Here is a 21,833-nt window from a genome sequence, read left to right on the forward strand (position 1 = left end):
AAACGGTGTATACGACACCATTTCTCATTCGATTAATACAAAGTAAGTATATAACAGTTGTTACCAGATTAGGCCCGAAAAACGCTATCCAATCTGATTCAATGCTCTGAAATTTTCTAAACACATCGATGCGGAATTCGTTTATCGTTGTCAGGAATATCGCCTTGTTATCATAACAACGGTTTAAATTAGTAAAACAATCCGAATCCTACAGTCCTGATTATTATTATTGCGTATGGCTCATATTCTGATATTCCGCATTGATAAGCTCAAAACTGCGTGTCCACTTAAGCGGAATCGACGTGAACAGAGCGCCATGATTTCTTGCTTTATGTAGATTCCTATAGAATTTATACAATCTATAGTATAGAACTGTTTTCACTGGATTGGTAAAGCCGCGCCAGATCATTCTGTTAAAGTAGACGCGCAGTTTTAGGACGTCCTCTAATAAAATGATAGGTAGGTAAGTATAAGAAGGAGGTGCGTATACCTGCTACATTGTGCGGCATGAAAGGGTGCAGGCCCGAGTCGAGCGCGCACAGCGTGGCGGCCTCGCCGTCCCACTGTGGGAGCTTGCCGGCCCCCACTCTACCCCAGTTGCTACTGGAACCCACAACGGACCACTTTACTACCCGAATGTCTGACCATGGCTTTGCTTTCACACAATTTCGTACTTGGAGAGGTATAGAGATCAAAATATGTTTCTTTTTCGTCAATTTTTCGTGAAGCATGTTTTGATTTTAAAAAAGTGTGTTTACTTGACAAGAGTTAGGAAGTATCTGAAAAAGAGTGTTTGAACTCAGATTCTTATTCGATCCGAGTCCGTCAAGTGACGGTTCCGAAGTGGTCGTAGAATTAATTATTTGTATAGTGGCTTACGCACTACATCCGATATCCGCTATCCGATATCTATAAGTAAATTTCTACTATCCGTCATTCTCAGACTTGGATCGGATGTAGTGCAAAACGCCAGAACTAGACTTCTGCCGCAAGAAGATCATTACATTTCAGTATACGCACAAATAATGAATACGAATAAAAACAACACAAAAAACACCGTCCACATGCGTATTGGACGATCTGAACACTCATTATCTAAATATTGTGTGAAAGCACTGCACAGCCAGAGAAACAACAAAATGGTTACTTGGTGACTGATGGAAGGCCTCGAATCATCAGTGCCACATGACAAGTTGAAATTATCTAAAATCTTAAAACCAAGCAAAATAGCATCAATATACAACGTCTGAAAACATTCTCGGAGGGTAAAGACTTTGTAAACGACGACTTTTTGCAGCGATACAGTCGTGCGGATGCTTCACGAGGAAAACCAGTAAGTTGTAGCACTCACTACTACTGGATCACTACAAAAGTCGTCGTGTATTTTTAATGAGCCTTCCGTTAGTTATTTACAAATTAATTTGTTTTACCACATGTAGTAATAAATTACGAACAAAGTATTATAATTATGAAGACTCATTTGATTTGGGGTCATTAGCATGAGTGAATGATATCTAAAACTATTTAAAGGGGTCAATTTCTGGCAAATTGTTGATGGCGGGTGATTCTTACCAGTCGGAGACGGTGGTTTTGTGGTCAGAGTTGGAGGCATAGTTGGAGTTGGGCGAGGATGGCCCGGCGGAGGATAAACCACTGGGCAGCTCACCCGACGATGACATCAGAGATGAAGGACCACTCCAGCCTACACCTGCGATCACGTTAGCAGACACTCTATTAGATTCTCGACGGTATATAATTTGTAAGCTAGAGGAGAGCAAGAGGAATAAACAGTATTAGTCGGTATAAAATCGAAAATTATTACAAATATTTCCAGTAAAAAATAAAAACAATACAGAAAACTTGCGCATTAGCACATTAGCATTTGTGCATTGTATTTTTAGATTAGGATGCCGACCCTAGATACCTTTATCCTTGTTAGCTGCTGGGTATATTTTTTTATACATTTATTACGTAAATATATTTACATTTACGTAAATATATTTTTAAAATTAAACAAATCCACTGGAACAGAAAAGGTCCATTATTCTTCATTGGCATCACACCGATTTTTGATGCGAAATTGACTCTGCTTCCGATTTACCCTTTCACTTTAATCTTTGGTCCAACCAACTTTACATTCCGCCTCTTGTTGTTCGTGTCACAGCAAGTAGGGATGCTACGATTCGAGTATACGTACGTATATCTAATACTGTTGCCAAGCTGTCGATAGTTAGACTACCGATTGTTAGGGTAGTTTCCAAATAGTCAAAACTGTTTTAAGTTTACGCGGTTATTATCATTATTAAAACACATAATAACGGGTTCTTACCGCGTTTAAAGTAGGGATGGGAGACGACCGATATTTCGACACTGTTGCAAGTGCCATGACCACGGGATGACTGATGAAATTGGAGTGGAGTAGGTAGATCTATAATTTTCTACGGGCAGACATATCTGTCTACCCTCTTTCTTTGCCGCTTGTTTATGTATTTGATATCGGAATGTTCGGAACCATCTGAACTCGCACCAAACACACTACGACAAACCGCACTCACTGTGTCCTCACGTTTTGTCACCACATTAGGCCGTTTTAAGCTTTTTACAACAGCCTCCCTGGTCTAGTGGTTAGAGCGTTAGGCTCAAGATCTGGAGGTCCGGGTTCGATTCCCGATGGGGACATTGTCGAAATCACTTTGTGAGACTGTCCTTTGTTTGATAAGGGCTTTTCAGGCTTGAATCACCTGCACGTCGTTTTTCTTCATGGCACTAATATGTTCTTTAATACGGCAAGAAATAGACCGTTTTGTTTGTCCGATGTACGAACTACCACAACTACAGTCTATTTTGTATACACCGGGGCTCTCAAACGGAAAGTCATACGGCTATTGAAATCAGAAAACACAAAAATTTCAATAGAGAAGACGGGTGGCTTGCTTTACAAGTCAGTCGATTACATAAGATTACTAAATCTTTTAAGGGGCAATGTATAAGTTTTTACAATAAGATTCCCATTGAAATTCAGAATTTGCCTTTCAACTGTTTTAAGACAATAGTTAAACAAAAACTTTACAAAAAAGGTTATTATAAAGTTAGTGATTATTTAGAAGATATGAATGCATGGGATTAACTGTCTGAGAACTGATATTAGGCAGCTAAATTACTCAATTGTATACCAATATTTTATGTTTATTTTTATTTTCTTAAAGAACGTCTAGGGCCCTGTGCCGAGGTTTTTCTTGCAGCTTCTTTTCCCCGGCTATACAGGTTGTGAGAAGCTGCAGTAGTTTTAGGCGGATGCGACGTTCGTTATGTAAAAATTGACGATTCAAAGTGTAACTATGTTACCTACTGAATAAAGATATTTTTGAATTTAAATTTAAATTATCGAGCATGTGGAATCCAGTGATAGGTGTTGTAAAAAGCTTAAAACGGCCTAATGTGGTGACAAAACGTGAGGACACAGTGAGTGCGGTTTGTCGTAGTGAGTTTGGTGCGAGTTCAGATGGTTCCGAACATTCCGATATCAAATACATAAACAAGCGGCAAAGAAAGGGGGTAGACAGATATGTCTGCCCGTAGAAAATTATCTTCCTTGGATCTTCCTACTCCACTCCAATCTCATCAGTTATCCCGTGGTAATGGCACTTGCAACAGTGTCGTAATATCGGGAGTCTCATATCCCTACTTTAAACGCGGTAAGAACCCGTTATTATGTGTTTTAATAGTCAAATCGGTTACTGTTTAATAAACATCAAAACACGGAATTACTATGGAATTTGTATACGAATGAGCCTTCTGTAAAAGAGACACTTATTATTACATTTTTCTTTATTAAAATTCATAAATAAGTTAAATAGAAAAATGAAAACGTTTTTTGTCACATTTAGATCTGTGTTTGTTTAGTAATCAGAATTTCATAATTTATCTTTGCCCTAGGAAACTACCCAAATGCTGTGTAACGATAGTATTGGTCTAAATGAGCAGCGCTGCAGCGCGTTGGTAGCCTTTTACGATACTAGTTTTTTTCTTAACTATCGATATATTATGGATAGTAGCCTATCTATAGACAACACTAATATGTAGTTTCCAGTTGTACGTACTGTTGGTAGGCGAGGGCTGTTTGGGCGGCGGCGGGGGCGGCGTCCCGAGCAGCACGGGCGCCGCCGTCACGCGCTCCAGGAACGCGTCGAGCTGCCGCAGCGACAGCGCGTTGTGCAGCGTCTCCAGCGGACGGATCGCCGGCACCCCGCAGAACCCTTCCAACGCTGCTATGTCACCAAATAATTTTATTGCCAAATATTACATGATTCTGACATAAGCTAATATTTTATCCCTCTGATAAAACAACTACTCCTCCCCCCCGCCCTTTCTCTTCTGATGGTGTTTTAATAACCCGAGAATAAGTAGAAATAGAACACTTCGCAATTTTCTATTGACTAAGTTGTCAGCTCACTTACTTATCCAGCTGATTTGTTTGTAGCTAATACTTACCTCGTGAGGGATCTGAAGGAAACCAAAGTGTTAATTTTATTTTCAATTCTAAGAACAGTAATCTTATACCGATTGACACACTAATGAATTACCTAAAGTACGCAATTATTATCTTTCTGTTTTATCAGGTATATTAATGAGAAGTTATCCATATTTGACCTTTCGATGGATCTATGCTGTTATGCTTGGTGGCCTATCAAGCCCGTTACAACAACCAGTGCATTGAACAACTTACCTACTTGAATCTTCTGTGCCAACCGCAACGTCTACCGCCTGTCCCTCTATAGGTACCTTACTCTTAGATGGTCTTCCTTGACTTTTAATTGAATAAATGTAAAAGTCAACTTTCGTTCCTAAATCCTGTGATCCTGATCTAGATTTTCCCTTTTTACTAGTATTTTCCTTGGGCTTATTGACAAATCGGAATAGGTCTTAAACTTGTAAAAATAAGCCTTCTAACATATTACAAAAAGAGACTATATTGGGTGTCTCAGGAAGGCCATTTTATAATGCTTCTGACAAGGAGACAAAAGGCGCGTGATGCGCCATGGGATCCTGGTAGAGAGTATACTCACTGTTGTTGGCAGCGGCGGAGGGTATGCAGACGCGCAGGTTGGGCGCCGAGCTGGAGCCGGAGATGACGGCCGTGCTGAACAGCCCCGCGGCGCCCGGCAGCTTGCCGCGCGCGCCCAGCCCCAGCATCTTGAGGTAGCTCATCTGGCCGGCGATGCTGTGTCGCTGGCGCCGCCCTGCCGCGGCCCACACGCTACAGCCGGCGTGCGCCAGGTGCGGCCACGACGCCACGCGCGCCGCGGCCGCGCCCGCGCCCCCGTCCGCGCCTACACCGCCCGCCTCGCCCGCGCCGAACGTGATCGCGGACAGCGGCAGCTCGTTAGTGGAGGACTCGACGCCGTCCACGTTAATGACGGGGGTGACCGGGCTGGGGGTCGGGCTGGGCGTGGACGTGCACTCGGACGGCGTCGGCACGGTTAGCGAGGGGAGGTTAGTCTTACGCGAGCCTGCTCTTATGGCGTTTAGTAGGGTGTTACGTGTTACATGACGCGGATGACGTTACAAGACGGAGGGTGGTGACAGAAAGAGAGAAAATATATTAATAAATAATTATATGTAGGCAATATAAATATAATAATAGATAACGTGTATTTATAGTAGAGATACTGTGCGTCAGAAGCGTGCTGATAATGAGAGAATTGCATGTCGAAAATCGCGTTCGTTACCGCACTAACTATGTAAAGGATTCCCATAACCCATCGTGTGCAGTTTGACGACTGTTCTCCCTGGCGAAACATAACCCTCGACGTCCCGGACTACTCCTCTGTTCACGGGCGTGATCAGGGGAGAAGAGAGCGACCGGAGGGTTATGTTTCTGCGTAAATTCTTTACAACTAGACAGTTAAGTTAGTACATTTGTTAAAGGACACGTCATGCAGGGCTGCACAATAGTCAAACGCGCACATTCCGCGAGAGATGCAGCGCAAACACACACAAGATCGCCGGCCAGGTGAGCTAACAACGCAGTAGTAGCGCCGCGCCGCGCCGCACACTACACACTCCAAAGTAAACAAGTCAAAAAATACAAGAAACATGTCAAATATACCAACAATCCTTGACTACTTACAAAACATTCGCTGGTGGTTTTTGTAGATGACTCATGGTGGTGCTAGCTATGGTCGTCTCATCTTACTAGTTCATATGAAAAATTCATGCAAAACTTATCTTAAGCTAGGCTACCGATGGACCAAATGACTCTTGATTGTGTCATTTTCTGTTTAAAAATGAAATGTGTGATGCATACCTAGTAGTCGTTAGCTGTCCCGTCATATTTAAACATCATAGCTAAATGGAAGAGGTTTGCAGTCGAAAGAATACATAAGCAATCGCTCGCCGTCGAAAAAGTGGCGTCATTTATGATAGAAGATAGTACCACCCCAACATTAAGTGGCATGGTGGTGTATGACCAATAAGGCGGTGAAGGGTTTGTGTTCAGTACTGGCACCATAAAAAAAATTAATTTCTCAAAAAGTGGCAAACTTTGAAGAAAGTGTGTAGTGTCTGTGTAGAATTGCTAACGAAACATCAAAGTTTCGGAAAGAAAAATGTTGTTATATGTATTTTTTTGGTCTGGGTCTAGGTCGTTTAGATATAAATTTGTAAGTGGTGCCACTATCATGAAATATGTTAAAATGGTAAAAGGTGGCTATATCGGGACCGTTAGTGAAATAGCCTTGAAGCGGCGTACTGACTTCCTCTCCAGAAGTCGCAAAGGTTGACCTGATGCAAACAACGTACGCTCCGACAAAGTCAGTGCAAATTACGTCTCGGTCTAGGCTGCTCATTGCGGTAAAAATAAGTCAACATTGGTGCCTATTCGGGTGCACACAAACCACGGTTGGTACCTAATATTTTTGACAGATCTTAGAACGAGTGCCGACTATCGAGTACAGTAAGTGAAAGAAATTGATGGAGCTAATTTTATTCCTGTCTTAAATTAAAATGAAGATGGTTGTTGCCCGAATTGGCACTATGTTTTAGGAAAATTGATGAGTCGGAAAAAAAACAGGAAAGTACGACCGAAAGAGCAGCGTTATTATTTAAGTGTTCTGTGGGTAGTATGAAATTATACTGCATTTTGCATTATTAAAGTCCAAAATTACTGAAAATGAAATTAATTTGGAACTACTAATGTTCTTGAGAAGGCAATCAATGAGTTAAACAAAATTGAAGGAAAGGGAACACCCCACTAATGTATACGTTAATTACTGAAGTCGTTATTTACGATTTTCTCTAGATTGAGTCACATTTTTAATTAATTAGAATTTATCTGGAGTTTTGGAAGATGGGTTGCGCAAGTTGACATTGTCTTTAAAAGTAGTTGTAGTTTTTAGAGCCAATTTAATTACATAATGTATTTGGATTGAATTCCCATTGTCCGCTGGGTCGGTTTAGCCACCTAATAGAGAAAGAGGACTTTCACTTATTTCTCAAAAACTCAAGTGAAGACTAAACCGACGAGATAAACCTTATTACAATATAGCTACAGTACTATGAAGGTATTGGCGTAATATAAGCTCTTGTTACATTTCGAAAGTGGCAAAATTGTTCATTATACTTTCTAGAGCACAGAGCAACCCACCTGTCAAAATGACAGATAAATACTTAAAAAAAAAACATGTTCTAAATACTGTTCGCAAGTTTTTAAGGTTTCGTATAAACCTCCGCTCGACTTGTATTCGTTTGGCATTGTTAGTGAGAACCGCGTTAGTCCAGCCAATCAAGCGCGGCCGAGGGTCGTATGCGCACTTACCATTGTCATGGGTCTGTTTATGCTGGTCGTAACTCCTTGCTCGAGGCTGCGGCTCTTCCGACTCTTTAGACTCTTTTTCTTCGCTCTGATATAAACAATAATATTAGCTTCATATGTTGAGTTTTCCAATTGGCAACATAATAGAGAAATTTCGTTTAATTTTAAACTTAATAATCAATTTTCATATTAATAATGATTGATCAATCAAATGATTCAAAGTGTTTTTTTCTGGCGGGCCAATCAATTATTTAACGTTCAAAATCCACCTAATACCTAATATTCGCCTGTCTGTTGAAATTGTGTATTTTATTTGTTAAATGTTATATACAAACTGACTTGCGCATGATCCCGTGAATCATTAGAAGTGTGGCTGCGTGCGCGCAGCTCTGCGTTGAGCCGCGCCGCCAGCGTCGACGCCTCGTGCCCGCTCACCGTGTAGTGAAGATTACTGAAATCATAACCATGCATATTTGAATGGGATGACCAAAAGTTAGACAACATAACATAAGCTCACGACTATATTCTAATTGGGGTAGTGGTACATCCATCGCAAGTTGAACTAAGTACTGCACCTCGCCGAGCTTTTGTTAGACCAACGTGATGAGTGATGAGCCGTAGCGCCGTCTATAATAGTCGAGCCAACTGTGTTAGTGAAAACAGAGGCGACAATATAACCGAAATTACAACCCGACAATCTTGTTAAAAGTCGACAGTGGATACCGCGCATAGTACCAGAAAGCATAGTGTCAAAAAGACGAATGTCGCGTACAAAATAAACTTACCAAATAGGTATTGGATCGGAAGGTCTCAGTTTTGACTTCGATATTTTGTTCGGAGAAAATGCGCCATCCATGTCATCGGTGTTATCCTATAAAATTAAAATATATTATAATGAAATTAAATGTAGTTGTGAGACCTATAAAACGCCCAAAGGCAAAATTAATGGCCCCCGATTCCTGCAGACACCTCCTAATTTTATTTTAAGTTATACCTGTCGTTTTCTTATTCACCGAAAAGGAAAGGGACGGATGATTGACAACTGATAATTTTAAAATGAAAGAATAACCCGGGTGAATAAAACATGCATCTCGCTCATATGCAATGCGTTTGAGGTGTGCTGTCACAATATAAAATTTTGGGCGGGTTTTCTTAAATGTCTGCCAAAAACTGACGTGATTCCCATAAATTTTATGCCTGTCGATTACCCGTCCTTTTCTTTTTCGGCGGATAAGAAAACGACAGGTATAACTTAAAATAAACTAAGATGGTGTGTACCATAATCAGCACCATTATCGTAATTAAAACATACAATACCAGGTTCTTAGTGCGTTAAATCAAAGAAAAGGTAAATGGAAAAATAACAGTTTGAAAATAACAGTTAGTTCCTCACAGGTTGTAAAGTCTCCTGACTCGCCATCTGATCATCCTCGCCTTCCTCTTCTATACATTTCACTTCGTCTGAAGAACTCTGTGGATACATTGTGGATTTACGTGAATTCATAGAGGAAAATCCATACAACATAACATAAATTAAATAGCCTTTAAACGTCCCACTGCTGGGCACAGGCCTCCCCTCAGTGGTGTTTTAATGGGAGTGATTGGTAGAAATGAATAAAATCCAGTGTTTGTTAATTCTTCAGCACTTTGAATCAATTCTACCGTACTACCTTAATACACCCGCGTCCGGGTCATTGAGGGGCAGCCTGTGACTAAAGGCTCGTAAACAATAATGACGATATAGATCGAAACATTCGCATGGATAAGATGAGAACGCGGTAGAGTCATGCTTAACACGCTTCTATCGGCTTGGCAAGGAGCTGCGGGATCAAATACCTTCTGCGGGCTTAGCACCGTAAGCGCGTGACTCTTTCTCGCCTCGACATACGTCACCCGTCACTCTCTCACAGTACTGCACAGAAAGAGACAGACGATCTCTGTCACGGCGAGAAAGAGTCGCGTGGTTACGGTGCTAGGCCCGCAGATTCAGACATTTTATATTATTTCGTTTTACGCAGACGCCGTTGCAAAAAAGTAATTGTTAGTTTAGTTACGGAGTTGTTGGTGGTGGAGTGGTTCCGGGAGTGCGGACGGAAGCCGGGCCCGGGCGGCAAGTTCTTCTGCACGCAGCAGTTCACGCCCGGGCTGAAGTGCAGCTCCACGTGGAACCTGCATCGCATACATTATCATCATCATCTTAACGCCTTATGCGTCTGCTAAAGACGAACCAGGCATACAATAATGTTTATCTTCCAAGTCTGGCAAGTTGCGCTTGCTGCGTAGAAGTTTTTAATTATTATAAAACATTAAATTAAAAAAGTTAATTTCAAAAACTATGGTTTGGACCTATTTTTAAATAAAGAAAACACATGTGCTGCTTGATAATAAAGCAGCTAAATGCATTTCTTGTTTCATCTTTCATCATCAGCCCATTAACGTCCCCACTGCTGGGGCACGGGCCTTCCCTATGGATGGATAGGGAGATCGGGCCTTAAACCATCACGCGGGCCCAGTGCGGATTAATGGTTATTAACGACATTTCATCTTTACTCCCAGTTAATGTCAAAAAATGTACATGATGAAAGTAGACAACTCACCTCTCCTCCGAGCAGGGGTCCTTAGTGGGGTCTTCGTACAACATGACGACTATTTGGGACATGTAGTTGAGCTCCGACACCATCGACACGTACTCCATAGCTCGCCGCCACTGCTCGTCTTTCAATACCTAAATGATTACGACATTTAAATAGCTTGTAAATTGCATCAACTTTAAAAAAGAAAAAACACAGTTTCTTTTTAAAGAAGTGGAGAACTATTTTACAACAAATTACTCGGTAACTCTTTCCAGCAGGATCTGAACATGGATAAAATGATCATACACAAGGACTTTTTCGATAACTTAAAGTCACACAGCCAACCTAAAACAAAATCCCGGATGTAAGAAGATTATTTGGAAATAAGTAGGTTCCAGTCACAGTAAGTGTGATATCAAGACGCTGAAAAGATTTTAGAATTATTTGTTTACACAGCCCTCGCGTATATTGGTCGAAGCCCGCGATATTTGTCGCGTCTACATTGATAACGTACGTAGTGTTTCGAAGGCTACTAATAATTAGATAATCACAATAAACTTACATCAAGCAACCCTCCGAATCTAAGTACAGTGAGCAGCGAGTGTACGTGACTCTCACTGGTAAAGTACAGGCGCGTGCGCACGTGCCGACCGGGGCTCGACACCCCGTGACTGTACCTGGTAGATGTCAAAGGAAATTATTATCAGAAACTACTATCATATATCTTAGCTCTGTACTTATCATCAGGTCAGATTGTTGTCAAACGCAAACCTACAAATAGAGGTAGAGCTAGGTTTAGAACAGAGTTTTACCTTGGATTCAATCGATTGACAGTCTCCTCGCCGGACTCCTCAATATTTCTTTGCAAATCCGCTCTTATCTTCTTTAGCAGAGGTGTGCAAATGCCTTGACCGATTGTCAATTTCTCTTGCATTGTTAATCCATATTCCTAAAATATATAAATAATCATCACAGATACAAGCCAAATATTAATTTGACGTGATTAAATGGAAATTGTAAATGAATGAAGAAATAAGCGAATGAATGAGTCAATACTGCGCGCGTGAGGATTCATAGTTCGAAAGCATTTCGCATGGACGGGAGGAGGACCCGGTGATGTAATGGTTAACATGCTCGTCCCGCCTTGACAAGAGCTGCGGGATGAAGTCCCGTCCGAGTGACAAAACAATTTTTAATTTCCTAAGAAGTCCTAAGAAAGAGGAATTGGCATAATATGAATGTATTTCTGATACCAACAATTCGACCCGTGACAGCACTCAAGGGTGCAGGGCTCATGTTTTCTATGAATGGTTCATGTTAAGCTGTTGGTCCCGGTTAATTTAGTTAAGTAAGTACACAGTCAGTACTTTAACCATACTTGGACCATATCAGGACTTTGGCGACTCAGTAATAATCCTGAAACCAGGGGTGGTGAAGTCGATCGTCGACTTTACAAGCTACACAACTGAAAATGACTTATGAAGCCAGTCACAATCCAGCAACCACACTCACCTGAGGTATAACAATATCAGCCAAGTACTTGGCATAGATATACAGCTCTTCAGCAAGATCAAACTGCAGCGTGTGCTGGTTGTGTTGCAGGTCGTACTTGATACAGTCGTAGATGTCTGGGATCTTGGAGATGTCATAAGTCTTGTTCTTAGTACAGAAGTCCTTCTCTATCTTGCCCCACCGACGACCCATCAGCTCCCATGTTTCGCCGTGGTAGAGAATCGTGTCTGGAAATGGTTTAGTCATATAGAACGTATAGAACAGCAACTCTCCGCTCCCCACCAGCGGCTGAGCTAGGTTTACCTCACCCCCCTCGCACTTTTCAATATCCCCGTTAGGTACCTTTAGTCTTAGGATCGTCCCGTTTGGTGATGACAATGCGCACGAGCTGCTGTATGAGCGTGTGCACATGCGCGCAGCATCGGACGGGATTCTTGACGAATTCCATAGCGGCCGTGATGGATAACGACGCGCACGGGTTGATGCGCGCGCGGTCTTCATCGGTGAAATCGCGGTCTACCTGCATCGCCTCGTGGAGACGGGCTTTGGCCCTGAAGCAATTAATAGGTTAATGATTGTTTAAAAGATTTTAATGCATGGAATTAACTGTCTGGGAACTGATATTAGGCAGCCAAAATACTAAATTGTATAACAATATTTTATGTTTTTTTAAAGACCGTCTAGGACCTTGTGCCGAGGTTTTTCTTGCAGCTTTTTGTCCACGGCTATAAAGGTTGTGAAAAACTGCTGTAGTTTTAGGCGCATGAGACATTCGTTATGTAAAAATTGTTGATTCAAAATGTACTTATTAACTAGTGAATAAATATATTTTTGAATTTGAATGTTATTATGGTATTGGGCGTCATACGGCTGATGATGATGATGATGATGATGGTATTAAATAGAACGGCCTAAAGTGTTTACACCAGACAGAAAACTAACTAAACAGGGGATCTTAAAATGCCACATTGAGCAATTTGCCCGTAAAAGAAACGATTCTGTTAATTGACTGACATTTTGCAGCCACTCTTGATACGAAATTCTAAAAGGGGTATCACGAACCGTATGGTGGTACGTGATCAGCCCAACACCTGTACATCCCTAATGGTTAATCAAGACAGAAAAGACAACCCCTCTATCAGTTTTTAACGCATGCCCTGAGAGATATATAGCTGATCGTGTTCTATGACTTCTCGCTGGCTTCCTAGTACAGCATAGAAGCTATCCTCTTGCGGCTGTCCAAAACCACTTACATGTTCTGAACTTTAGACGAATCACAGTCGTTATCCAGCAATCCGTTAGTATTGGCGGACTTGACCATCTGCACGAGAATTGGCGTGAGTTCCCCTTCTAACGCCAGCAATCCCTTGGCGAAGGCTGCGGCCGTCATCTGCACGCGACCCTCGTCTGACGCATAGATCTTCAGGTCGTGGCGGAACGTTGAGTGGAGACGCAGCAGGCCCAGGCCTTGGGTGCCGCCTTCACCTGGTGAGGAAGTTTAAGGTGACGTTTCCGTTTCGAAAAGGTCTGTACTCGCGATGTTTCGTATCGTTATATAAATAAAAGACGCACGGCTATCGGGTTACACAGTATCGCATAGTAAAAACACAAGAATTCCTTGGCATCATTTACAAAAAAGTATTAAAGTAATTAAAAGTTAAATATATCCAGGGTTACATTGGAACGTACGAATACAGATGCACGGTTACTTCAGGGATTGGCGTCACCTGTTGGATTAAAGTAGCTCACCAGGAATATGTCGGCCCTGTCCCCCCGGGTACATGCAGCGGAACATGCGGCCGAGTTCCTCCGCCTGGATCCGTCCAGCGGGAGTCAGTTCGCCGCCCCACTTGAGGATTAGAACCAGCGACGGCTCGCCCGCGCCACCTACTGGAAGTACACACCCCATTACTTCACTCTCATATTGGTAAACGAACGAACGAATGAATGGGTGCATTTTTGAAAGTGCTTTGTTGGTAATTTAGTGAAGCCGTTGAGCGTTAGGACAGCTTTCTGTCGATCAAATCGAATGGTCAATGGGGCTTCTATTATGTAACCGACACTTTGGAAATGCACACAAAATTACGCCACAGAAATTACGTATAGAACCGTAGTTTTATAAATTCACAATTTCATTCATCCGTAAATTAAAAAATAGTGAGAATTCTGCCCATTTGTGTGAAAAGAACTTACAAATATCTATTACTATAGTTTGACAGCTCATTTTGGTGGGGTAGCCCGCTGCATTGTCTCTGTCTGTTATTCGCTTCATTTTAATATGTTTATCTCTGTACCTCTCCCCGTACGTTTGCCGCTATTCAAGGCGCGGTAAAACGCTTGCGGTCAAATTATAGGAAATAGTTTTGATAGCAATTGTTATTATTGTTAGAAGTTTCACAATATCTAGTCTATACTATTATCTTCTGCTTATAAAGGACGTCTGACTACCGTGCGTGGAACGCTGTGAACTAAATGATTCATCTATTAGCCACAAAGTTTTCCTTGGTTTAAGAGCGACAAAATCCGTCAGGTTTTTTTTAATTTCGATCCATTTTTAGCTATTATTTCAGTAAATAAATCCTTTACCGGCAGTTCTACCGACCGAGGTGGTAGTAACACGTGTCAATATTGATTTAGACGGGATATTGATCACGTTTTACCACTACTGGAGACTTAGAGAACCGCGTTCGTGCGCTTTCTGAATCCAGAAAATCAATTGTATTACAAAAACACCTTTCGATCATGGAATTATCCTCACCGATCCGGTAACCTGATAAAAAAATAAAAAAACCCTGACGTATATTGCCGCTCTAAAGCAGTTCTAAGCTACAAAGCTTCTAAAACATATTCACGTTGAATTCTGTTACATGATTCATCTCACAAATGGGCAACTAAGAAAAAATAAAAATATACTACCCACTATGACACTACTATTGCACTACATTGTTGTTACAATACGTCGATTTATACAAAGCGGATGAAATAAATTAATAACATATTATTACGGAATGGATAATATAGTGTATGTACAAGTTGAAATACTTTTTCAATTGTGTATTTACCATAATAGTGTCACATTGAGCAATGATATTTTATTATATCCTGTCTCCTGAAGTTGAAAGGACACCACGGATCTTCAAAATTCTTTCGCATCGTATGCACTGATAGAATTTTCAGTTTTATATGGAATTACATTTATTTTTACAGAACACATAAGGTCGATTTTTGTTTTGTTAATTTGAAAAATTCTGTTGACGACAGAAGTCAAAAAAATTCAGGGGGTATATCATTGGATCACAGCCAATTTTTTTAATTTACTAAAGCAATCGACCTTGTCTCAGAATCAGAATCTTATTATGTAACATTTTGAATTTACGTCATTTCGCAAGGTGTTATGGCTGAGGAGAAGAAATGACAAGAAACTGCAACAGCAACACATCTTTTAAATCAATGAGGGTACATTACAAGTTATTTAATAACTAGAGGAACACATTTAATACCAGACATGTTTATCATGTCTGTTCTGTAATAGTGATTATAATTCCATATAAACTGAAAATTCTGACAGCACATCCGATGCGGGGGAGGTCTTTTCTGAAATGACGTCAGTTCCGTATTGTCAAATATTATTGTCGATGTGGGAGACCAAAAAGCCAAAACTTGCCAAAATGGCGCCTACTAGTGGCATGATTTTCGTAAAAAATCTCCACATTTGACATTTAGTTTTTTTTTTTTTTAAAAAAAACCTTTATACACCACCCGAAAAGAATGCAACATTAGGTCTTTTCAACCATAGACAAAATGTTGAAAGATTTTGGCATGGAATTAGGAGACGGGACATTATTTACATTAACAACCCATGCGAACTAACTAAACTCCTCGCGCTGATGACGTGTTAGTCATGCTCAGTACGTATATGTAACGATCCAAAGTTTACAGTTACTATTGACAATTACCCACAAGACAAATGCGGGGGTCCGCGCAAACAAGCGGGAAGGGGTTGCATTCTGGCGAGGTGTCTACTTCATTCGCACTAGTTCAAGGGCCTTATTCATCACTTGCTGATCACCAGGGTTGCTGTTTCTCATCTCTACCTCAAAACCCAAAATAGTAGTTAGTAATTTTCAGGATTGGGTTGAAAAGATCTCTTTCTCTATAAGCCCAACTTTTGTAAAATCTCGCCTGTTTGTTTTAGTTTTTGTTAATATGCGTACAATAAAGAAAATATACAGGGTGTTAGTGACATCGCAACGAATACTAAGGGGGATTCTGAGTTAATATCAAGTGGAATTTTCCGTTGTAAAATTCACGATTCCTTTTATTATTTTCCATTCTATACTTTTGCGATGGAAAATGTTACTTGGTATTAACTCAGAATCATGGTCTAAATCATCCCTTAAAGTTTTCGTTACGATGTCACTAAGATCCTGTACCAAGGCAAGGGGTTTGACTTATTTTAGATTTGCCTGGGAATACTTGACGGAGAGGTTCAGAACTGGAGTGGATCAGCAAGTGAGGACACAGGCGTATATCTAATGTTATGTAAGGTAGTGTAAGCGTGTGCGGGCAGACCGTGCGTCGGGGGCGCGTTACCGTCGTCAGAACTGGACCCGCGGGGGCGGCCGCGGGGCTGGTACTTCATCTGCACCTTGCGGTTGATACCCGAGAAGTGGCCATACCTGCAACGTATAATATATTAAGTAAGATGTTTTCATTATTGTAAGATGTAACGGCCTCCGTGGTCCAGTGGTTGAGCGTTGTGCTCACGATCCAGAGGTCTCGGGTTCAAAGCCCGTGGGGACAAATCACTTTGTGATCCCTAGTTTGGTTAGGACATTAACGAACGAGTTTCTTTTTTTATTTTGGATGCCCTCCACAATATTTTAGGTATTAATATATTTTGAATTATTTCTGTCTTTTTGTTTTTTAAGTATATTGTTAATGTGGCGTCCAATATGGAAATAAATAATTACTTTCTTTCTTTCAACGCACATTATTCAAATAATATTTAAAGTCGTAAGGCTCAGATGCCTTTTCAAATCCAAGTGTCAGTAAATCCAGGAATTGATAAAATATTGCGTTTTGAACACCAAAAAAAATATTCCTGAGAAGTATGGCTGGGAGTCTACTTGGAATGTACCGTGCCTTATTTGGTGATGTCCGTGCGCGGGGGGGGGGGGGGGGGGGAAGAAAGAGTTCCATTAAGGGGCAGGTCATCCACTTTTGTGGTCTAGAAGTCTACTCGCCCGAATAGTTTCAATTAGTATTGGAATTAGTATTGGTCCAAATAATGTTCTTTACAGAGTGGAGTGGACTGCCCTTTTCTAGCTTTAGCGCAGCGCAGCTATCTAAGGGTAATTTCAAGAGTCGCGATCAGACTGTAGAATATAATTGACAGTATATACGGACATTTCGAGCACACTCTTGAGTTGCTCCAGTTTCCCCTGTTTCTCCTCGATCTCAGGGTCGGCGTGTCTGGTGTGTATGTCTGCTAACAGCGCACGCGCGATGTCCAGGATCTCTTGCAACTGTTTGGGCTTCTTTAGCTTCACGTGTCCACGCTTGAAGCCGTCGTACTTCTCGAAGATCTCGAAAAATCTGTCGAAAGAAACACTTTCTGATTTATTTGGAACATTTTTTGATTAGCTGGAGTGTGAAGACTGCCTAACTGACGAACTACATCACATTTTGCCGGTACTTCCGGGTTATATGAGATTGGCGAATTCTATCACCGATGGCAAGTCAAATTCTAAAGAATATGAAGATATGCGCCAACTATACCAAAAGTATGTTAATAAGTATACTATTGATGATCAGTGAATTGAATTATCATGCGTCTGCTAAAGGTTCGAAGATTCACTGTTTGAATACTTATATGGCTCGTGCTATGGGTATGGGTTGTGAACTTTGAAGACTTTAATCCAGGAGTACATACATACCTAGGATGCCTTACTTCGACCTTCATCTTTTGTTTAGGTGTGCGGTCTCCATGCCTGATAACAGCCACGACGCATCTCAGCTCCATCATCTTGCCGAACGTCGTAGGCACTATGGGCGGATCATCCAACTGGAATGGCACCGACCACGGGATATGCAACGTTGGAGCCAGTTCCCTAAGTATCATATTCCCTAGTATCTTCGCACAGTCATCGTAGTATTTGTTCGAGTTCTTCACGAATGAGAAGCCGTTGACGTCGCACACGAAGGATTTGCCGTTTGCTCTGAGGAAGAGATGTTGACATTCAGTTAAACATTCATCCCTAAAAAAGTTGCCGTATTGTCACAAGTCATCAGCCGCTCGACCCGAATTTGACAAAGCCAGACAAATAAGACAAAGAAGAAACGGTTAAATAGAAAAAACTGTTCTAACAAACCTGAGCAGGTCAAACCCGCAGACAGTCTGCTTGAAGGCGAGGCACACCTTCCTGGAGATGAGCTTCTCCTGGTTGGACAGTATGACCGGGTAGCGGATCTCCTTGCCCTCCGAGTCTCGCTCCACCTTGCCGTCCAGCGCGGGGCTCTTGCGCGCCTCCGCGTGCGCGTAGTCCGGACCGACCGTGTATACCTTTACGTCGGTGCCTGACGACAGTCATTTATATTGTTTAAACTTTCGCAATATCGACCCTTATTCGATTGTTAGTCACCGGGATTTTAAGAAGTGAGATAGAAAAACTCGCATTTCGCGGAAATGATGATTCCTCTGAAGTCTTTCGCGATGTCAATGGTCAAGTTATTTATCAAAGACGGAAAACATTAAAACATGGCTTACCATCCGTGGGCATAAAATCTTCATAAATAAACGATCCAGTTTTCCGAACTCTGGATTCTGGTGAATATATGCTACTGCGACTTCCTATCTGCAAAACGAGAAGTTTTCATTCAGTTTTGGAATTTCCAGAATCATATTACATTACAGCGGTTGAGCGGAAACATGTTTCGGAACGTTTCATTACCAGTATGTCCATAAACATTTCAGTGTAATGCAAAAGTGTTTACACTTCTACCTATATGTGTTCATAAGCGCTTCAAAATATTAGGATAATTTATGGTAATCGAAAAGTTTGAAACTGTGGTTTGAAACATATTGCTACAAAACAAAACTTTTTGCAACTGCTGTAAATATCAGTCTGGGAGCACCTTAACGCCGGGTTACCTTTCTAAAGAGCCGTTGGCTGCCGCCTCCAGCGGACGTGGGGTAATAAATGTAGATATTGTGATCCTCCGCCGAGACTGGCTTCTCCACGAAGGGCTTGTTGAACACCACACCGTTCACCTCCACGTGGTCCTCAGACTCCACCAGTTCGTGATCTAAAGCAGAAGCCGAATCTAAACATTGTATCGCAAAACGATGCACTGAACGCATAGCATAGCTCAGAACTATATTTCCAATTGGGTTATTAAAGGTACATCCATCGCAAGATGAATTAAGTACCCATACTTCACCCGCTCTGAATGCATTGGTTTTTCTAAGTTTAACACTATTTCATGGCACCTCTTAACCAAAGAGGAATAATTATACAAAAGCACTGAGTATGCTTACGACGCAAGCACTAATAGACTTTAGTACCATGTCATATTAACCTTATTGACAAATAGACCTGTATGTCTCACTAAATGTCAAATATATTAGTGCGACAGGGTTCTAAAGTGGGTACATAAAATAGCTCATGAATGTACCTTGATTACTCCCAATCCAGCTGAGAAGTAAATAAAAGGCAATTTAATTTGAATATGAACTTACGCTTAGGATCTGGCGAATCTCTATCTAAAACAGCGTATCTTGGTATTTCTATTCCTTCACTCTCTAATATCGCGTATACTTTTCTTCGATCCTGAAATGACGACAGAAAAGCAAACAGTAAAAAAAAATAACTTTTAAAATGTTTCCTAAGTACCTACTTCAAATAGCAGAAAAAAGAATAAAAAAAAAATAAAATAAAGCGTTTCCAAAGGAAAAAGTTTTTAAATTATAAAATATGCACGAAACACCGACTTACCTGAATGTCATACTGCATGTGCAGATTATTTATAACATAGGGCTTCCGTAACTTCTCGTATTGGATGGCCTTGTCCAGCGGGAAGCCCTTGGAGTGGAAGGAGATGAGACAGTCGCAGATTGGCCACTCCTCCACCGGTTGCTGAAGACAGAGTACATATGAGCTATGTTGACAGTATTGCGCACTTCCACGAAAGCTAACTGTGATGCGACCACACTGCATATACGCGGCTATGGCAAGGAATGTGTATGTTTGATGGTTAAAAATACCTAGTTTCTTTTTTACATTAAGTAGGTTTTTTTTTTTAAGAATAGTGAGCCAAGATAGTCCTTGCTCAAGTTCTTGGTTTGAATTTAAAAAAAGACAATTGAATACTCCGATTCTAAAATATTTTTATAATTAGAACACACATGCAAATGGTTGCAGAGTTACTAATTGAATAAGACGTATGAAAGCGAGTGTGAACGCATCGCAACCTCGCAACCCGACACTGTCCGCAAACAAAGCATTGTCAATTGCCGAAGCCATTCAATGGAAACATTACCCGCTTCGTGCGAGATTACACAACTTGCACATCGTGTTTGGTACTTAATTTCTTGGAAACTAAGCCTCCCTCAACTTTTCAGTATTATTATTATGTATTAATTATGATATTGGAAGGCACGTTAAGCCGTTGGTCCCGGCTGCATTAGCAGTCGTTAATAACCACCAATCCGCACTGGGCCCGCGTGGTGGTTTAAGGCCCGTCCATCCCTATCCATCCATAGGGAAGGCCCGTGCCCCAGCAATGGGGACGTTAATGGGCTGGTGATGATAATGATGATTAATTATGAACTACCTCCATATTCTAGTGGTTAGAGCGTTGGGCTCACGATCTGGAGGCTCGGCTTCGATTCCCGATGGGGATTTATCGAAATCACTTTGTGACACTATCCTTTGTTTGACTAGGACATTGCAGACTAAATCACTTGGCACTGGCAGACCGCGTTTAGCTGCTTATCTTCCCGCGCACATCGTAATTATAGATTGCGCGTGAGAAAAAGAAAAACATCGCGTATTTATCTATACAACACCAAACTAAGAAAGTGTAGTCAAGCAGAAAACAAAGTTATTACTAATTACGTTACCACACACTTATCTTTACACCATTTTTCGGTTAGGTAGAGAATAGTAGTAGCGCAGTATGTACATTCAACTCTCCTAATAAATATTCTAATTCAAAATCATGCCATTATTGAAAGCTAAAGTTATTACTATCATGAGTAGTGAAACAAAATAAAAATTAATCCAAGAATTTTGAAAATTATGTTTTAAAGCTGAAGCTTAAAGGTGAACGCGCACTAGACGCGTCGCAGCAGCCGCCCGCGCCGAAGTCATCGCATTTTGCGGTAAAATGCAGGTCGTGCGACGCAGATATTATAGGTGCACGACGATTTCGTACTAAGATTTATAGAACGCGATGATTTACGCGCGTGCGACTCCTTGAGACGTGCACCAGTGATCGAATATCCAGCGATTATGGATGCTGGCCTTACTTTTACCTTATTAGTAAAGGCAGACGCATTATAGGTGCCAGTGTGTGAACGTCAATACGTCTATAGGCAAGGTCGATAGAACAATATTGTACTGCATTATAATGTTATTTTACTGCTTTCAGTATCATTAAAACTAGTTAATAACCTGTAGATTTATTTATGTAGTAAATAAACGTGACTGGTAAACAAAATTTGCAATTATTAATTGGTGTCAAAACTTTTATGAATTGCCTTGCCAATAGTTTATTATATCATTATACCGATGTAGCGGACCCAACTAGTTGACCACCTAGTTCCGCTCACATGCAACAGATGGCGCCACATTCAATAATGCAGTCTTCAAGCAGTCCTAAAACGCGGTATCGAAGTTTTCACGGCAAGACGTATATATACAACTTCCAAC

At 41.2% G+C, this 21,833-nt stretch overlaps 2 protein-coding genes across 8 annotated transcripts in view; one reads left to right on the forward strand and one right to left on the reverse strand.

Moving 5' to 3' along the window:
* Positions 1-21,833, forward strand: part of LOC126367820 (sulfotransferase 1B1-like) — a 243,838-nt gene that overhangs the window by 96,144 nt on the left and 125,861 nt on the right. The gene's annotated exons all lie outside the window — the stretch shown is intronic.
* LOC126367744 (inositol hexakisphosphate and diphosphoinositol-pentakisphosphate kinase) overlaps positions 1-21,833 on the reverse strand; it is a 29,077-nt gene that overhangs the window by 2,205 nt on the left and 5,039 nt on the right. For 4 of the 7 annotated variants that reach the window (XM_050011449.1, XM_050011454.1, XM_050011451.1 and 1 more), the window contains exons 3-26: positions 19,896-20,036; positions 19,640-19,730; positions 19,052-19,206; positions 18,668-18,755; positions 18,273-18,477; positions 17,838-18,119; positions 17,308-17,496; positions 16,471-16,577; positions 13,648-13,788; positions 13,152-13,383; positions 12,241-12,449; positions 11,899-12,125; positions 11,199-11,335; positions 10,949-11,063; positions 10,411-10,538; positions 9,868-9,982; positions 9,207-9,284; positions 8,599-8,684; positions 8,153-8,264; positions 7,817-7,901; positions 5,067-5,240; positions 4,101-4,268; positions 1,573-1,708; positions 491-603 (exon numbers count right to left, since the gene is read on the reverse strand). In XM_050011449.1, coding sequence (XP_049867406.1) covers positions 491-603; positions 1,573-1,708; positions 4,101-4,268; positions 5,067-5,240; positions 7,817-7,901; positions 8,153-8,264; positions 8,599-8,684; positions 9,207-9,284; positions 9,868-9,982; positions 10,411-10,538; positions 10,949-11,063; positions 11,199-11,335; positions 11,899-12,125; positions 12,241-12,449; positions 13,152-13,383; positions 13,648-13,788; positions 16,471-16,577; positions 17,308-17,496; positions 17,838-18,119; positions 18,273-18,477; positions 18,668-18,755; positions 19,052-19,206; positions 19,640-19,730; positions 19,896-20,036 — 3,514 coding nt within the window. The remainder of the gene's footprint in view (positions 1-490; positions 604-1,572; positions 1,709-4,100; positions 4,269-5,066; positions 5,241-7,816; positions 7,902-8,152; positions 8,265-8,598; positions 8,685-9,206; positions 9,285-9,867; positions 9,983-10,410; positions 10,539-10,948; positions 11,064-11,198; positions 11,336-11,898; positions 12,126-12,240; positions 12,450-13,151; positions 13,384-13,647; positions 13,789-16,470; positions 16,578-17,307; positions 17,497-17,837; positions 18,120-18,272; positions 18,478-18,667; positions 18,756-19,051; positions 19,207-19,639; positions 19,731-19,895; positions 20,037-21,833) is intronic. The other 3 variants (XM_050011453.1, XM_050011452.1, XM_050011448.1) reach the window with 3 other exon arrangements.

This window comes from Pectinophora gossypiella, chromosome 6 (assembly GCF_024362695.1).
Source record: "Pectinophora gossypiella chromosome 6, ilPecGoss1.1, whole genome shotgun sequence".
In the NCBI taxonomy this organism is placed as follows: domain Eukaryota; kingdom Metazoa; phylum Arthropoda; class Insecta; order Lepidoptera; family Gelechiidae; genus Pectinophora; species Pectinophora gossypiella.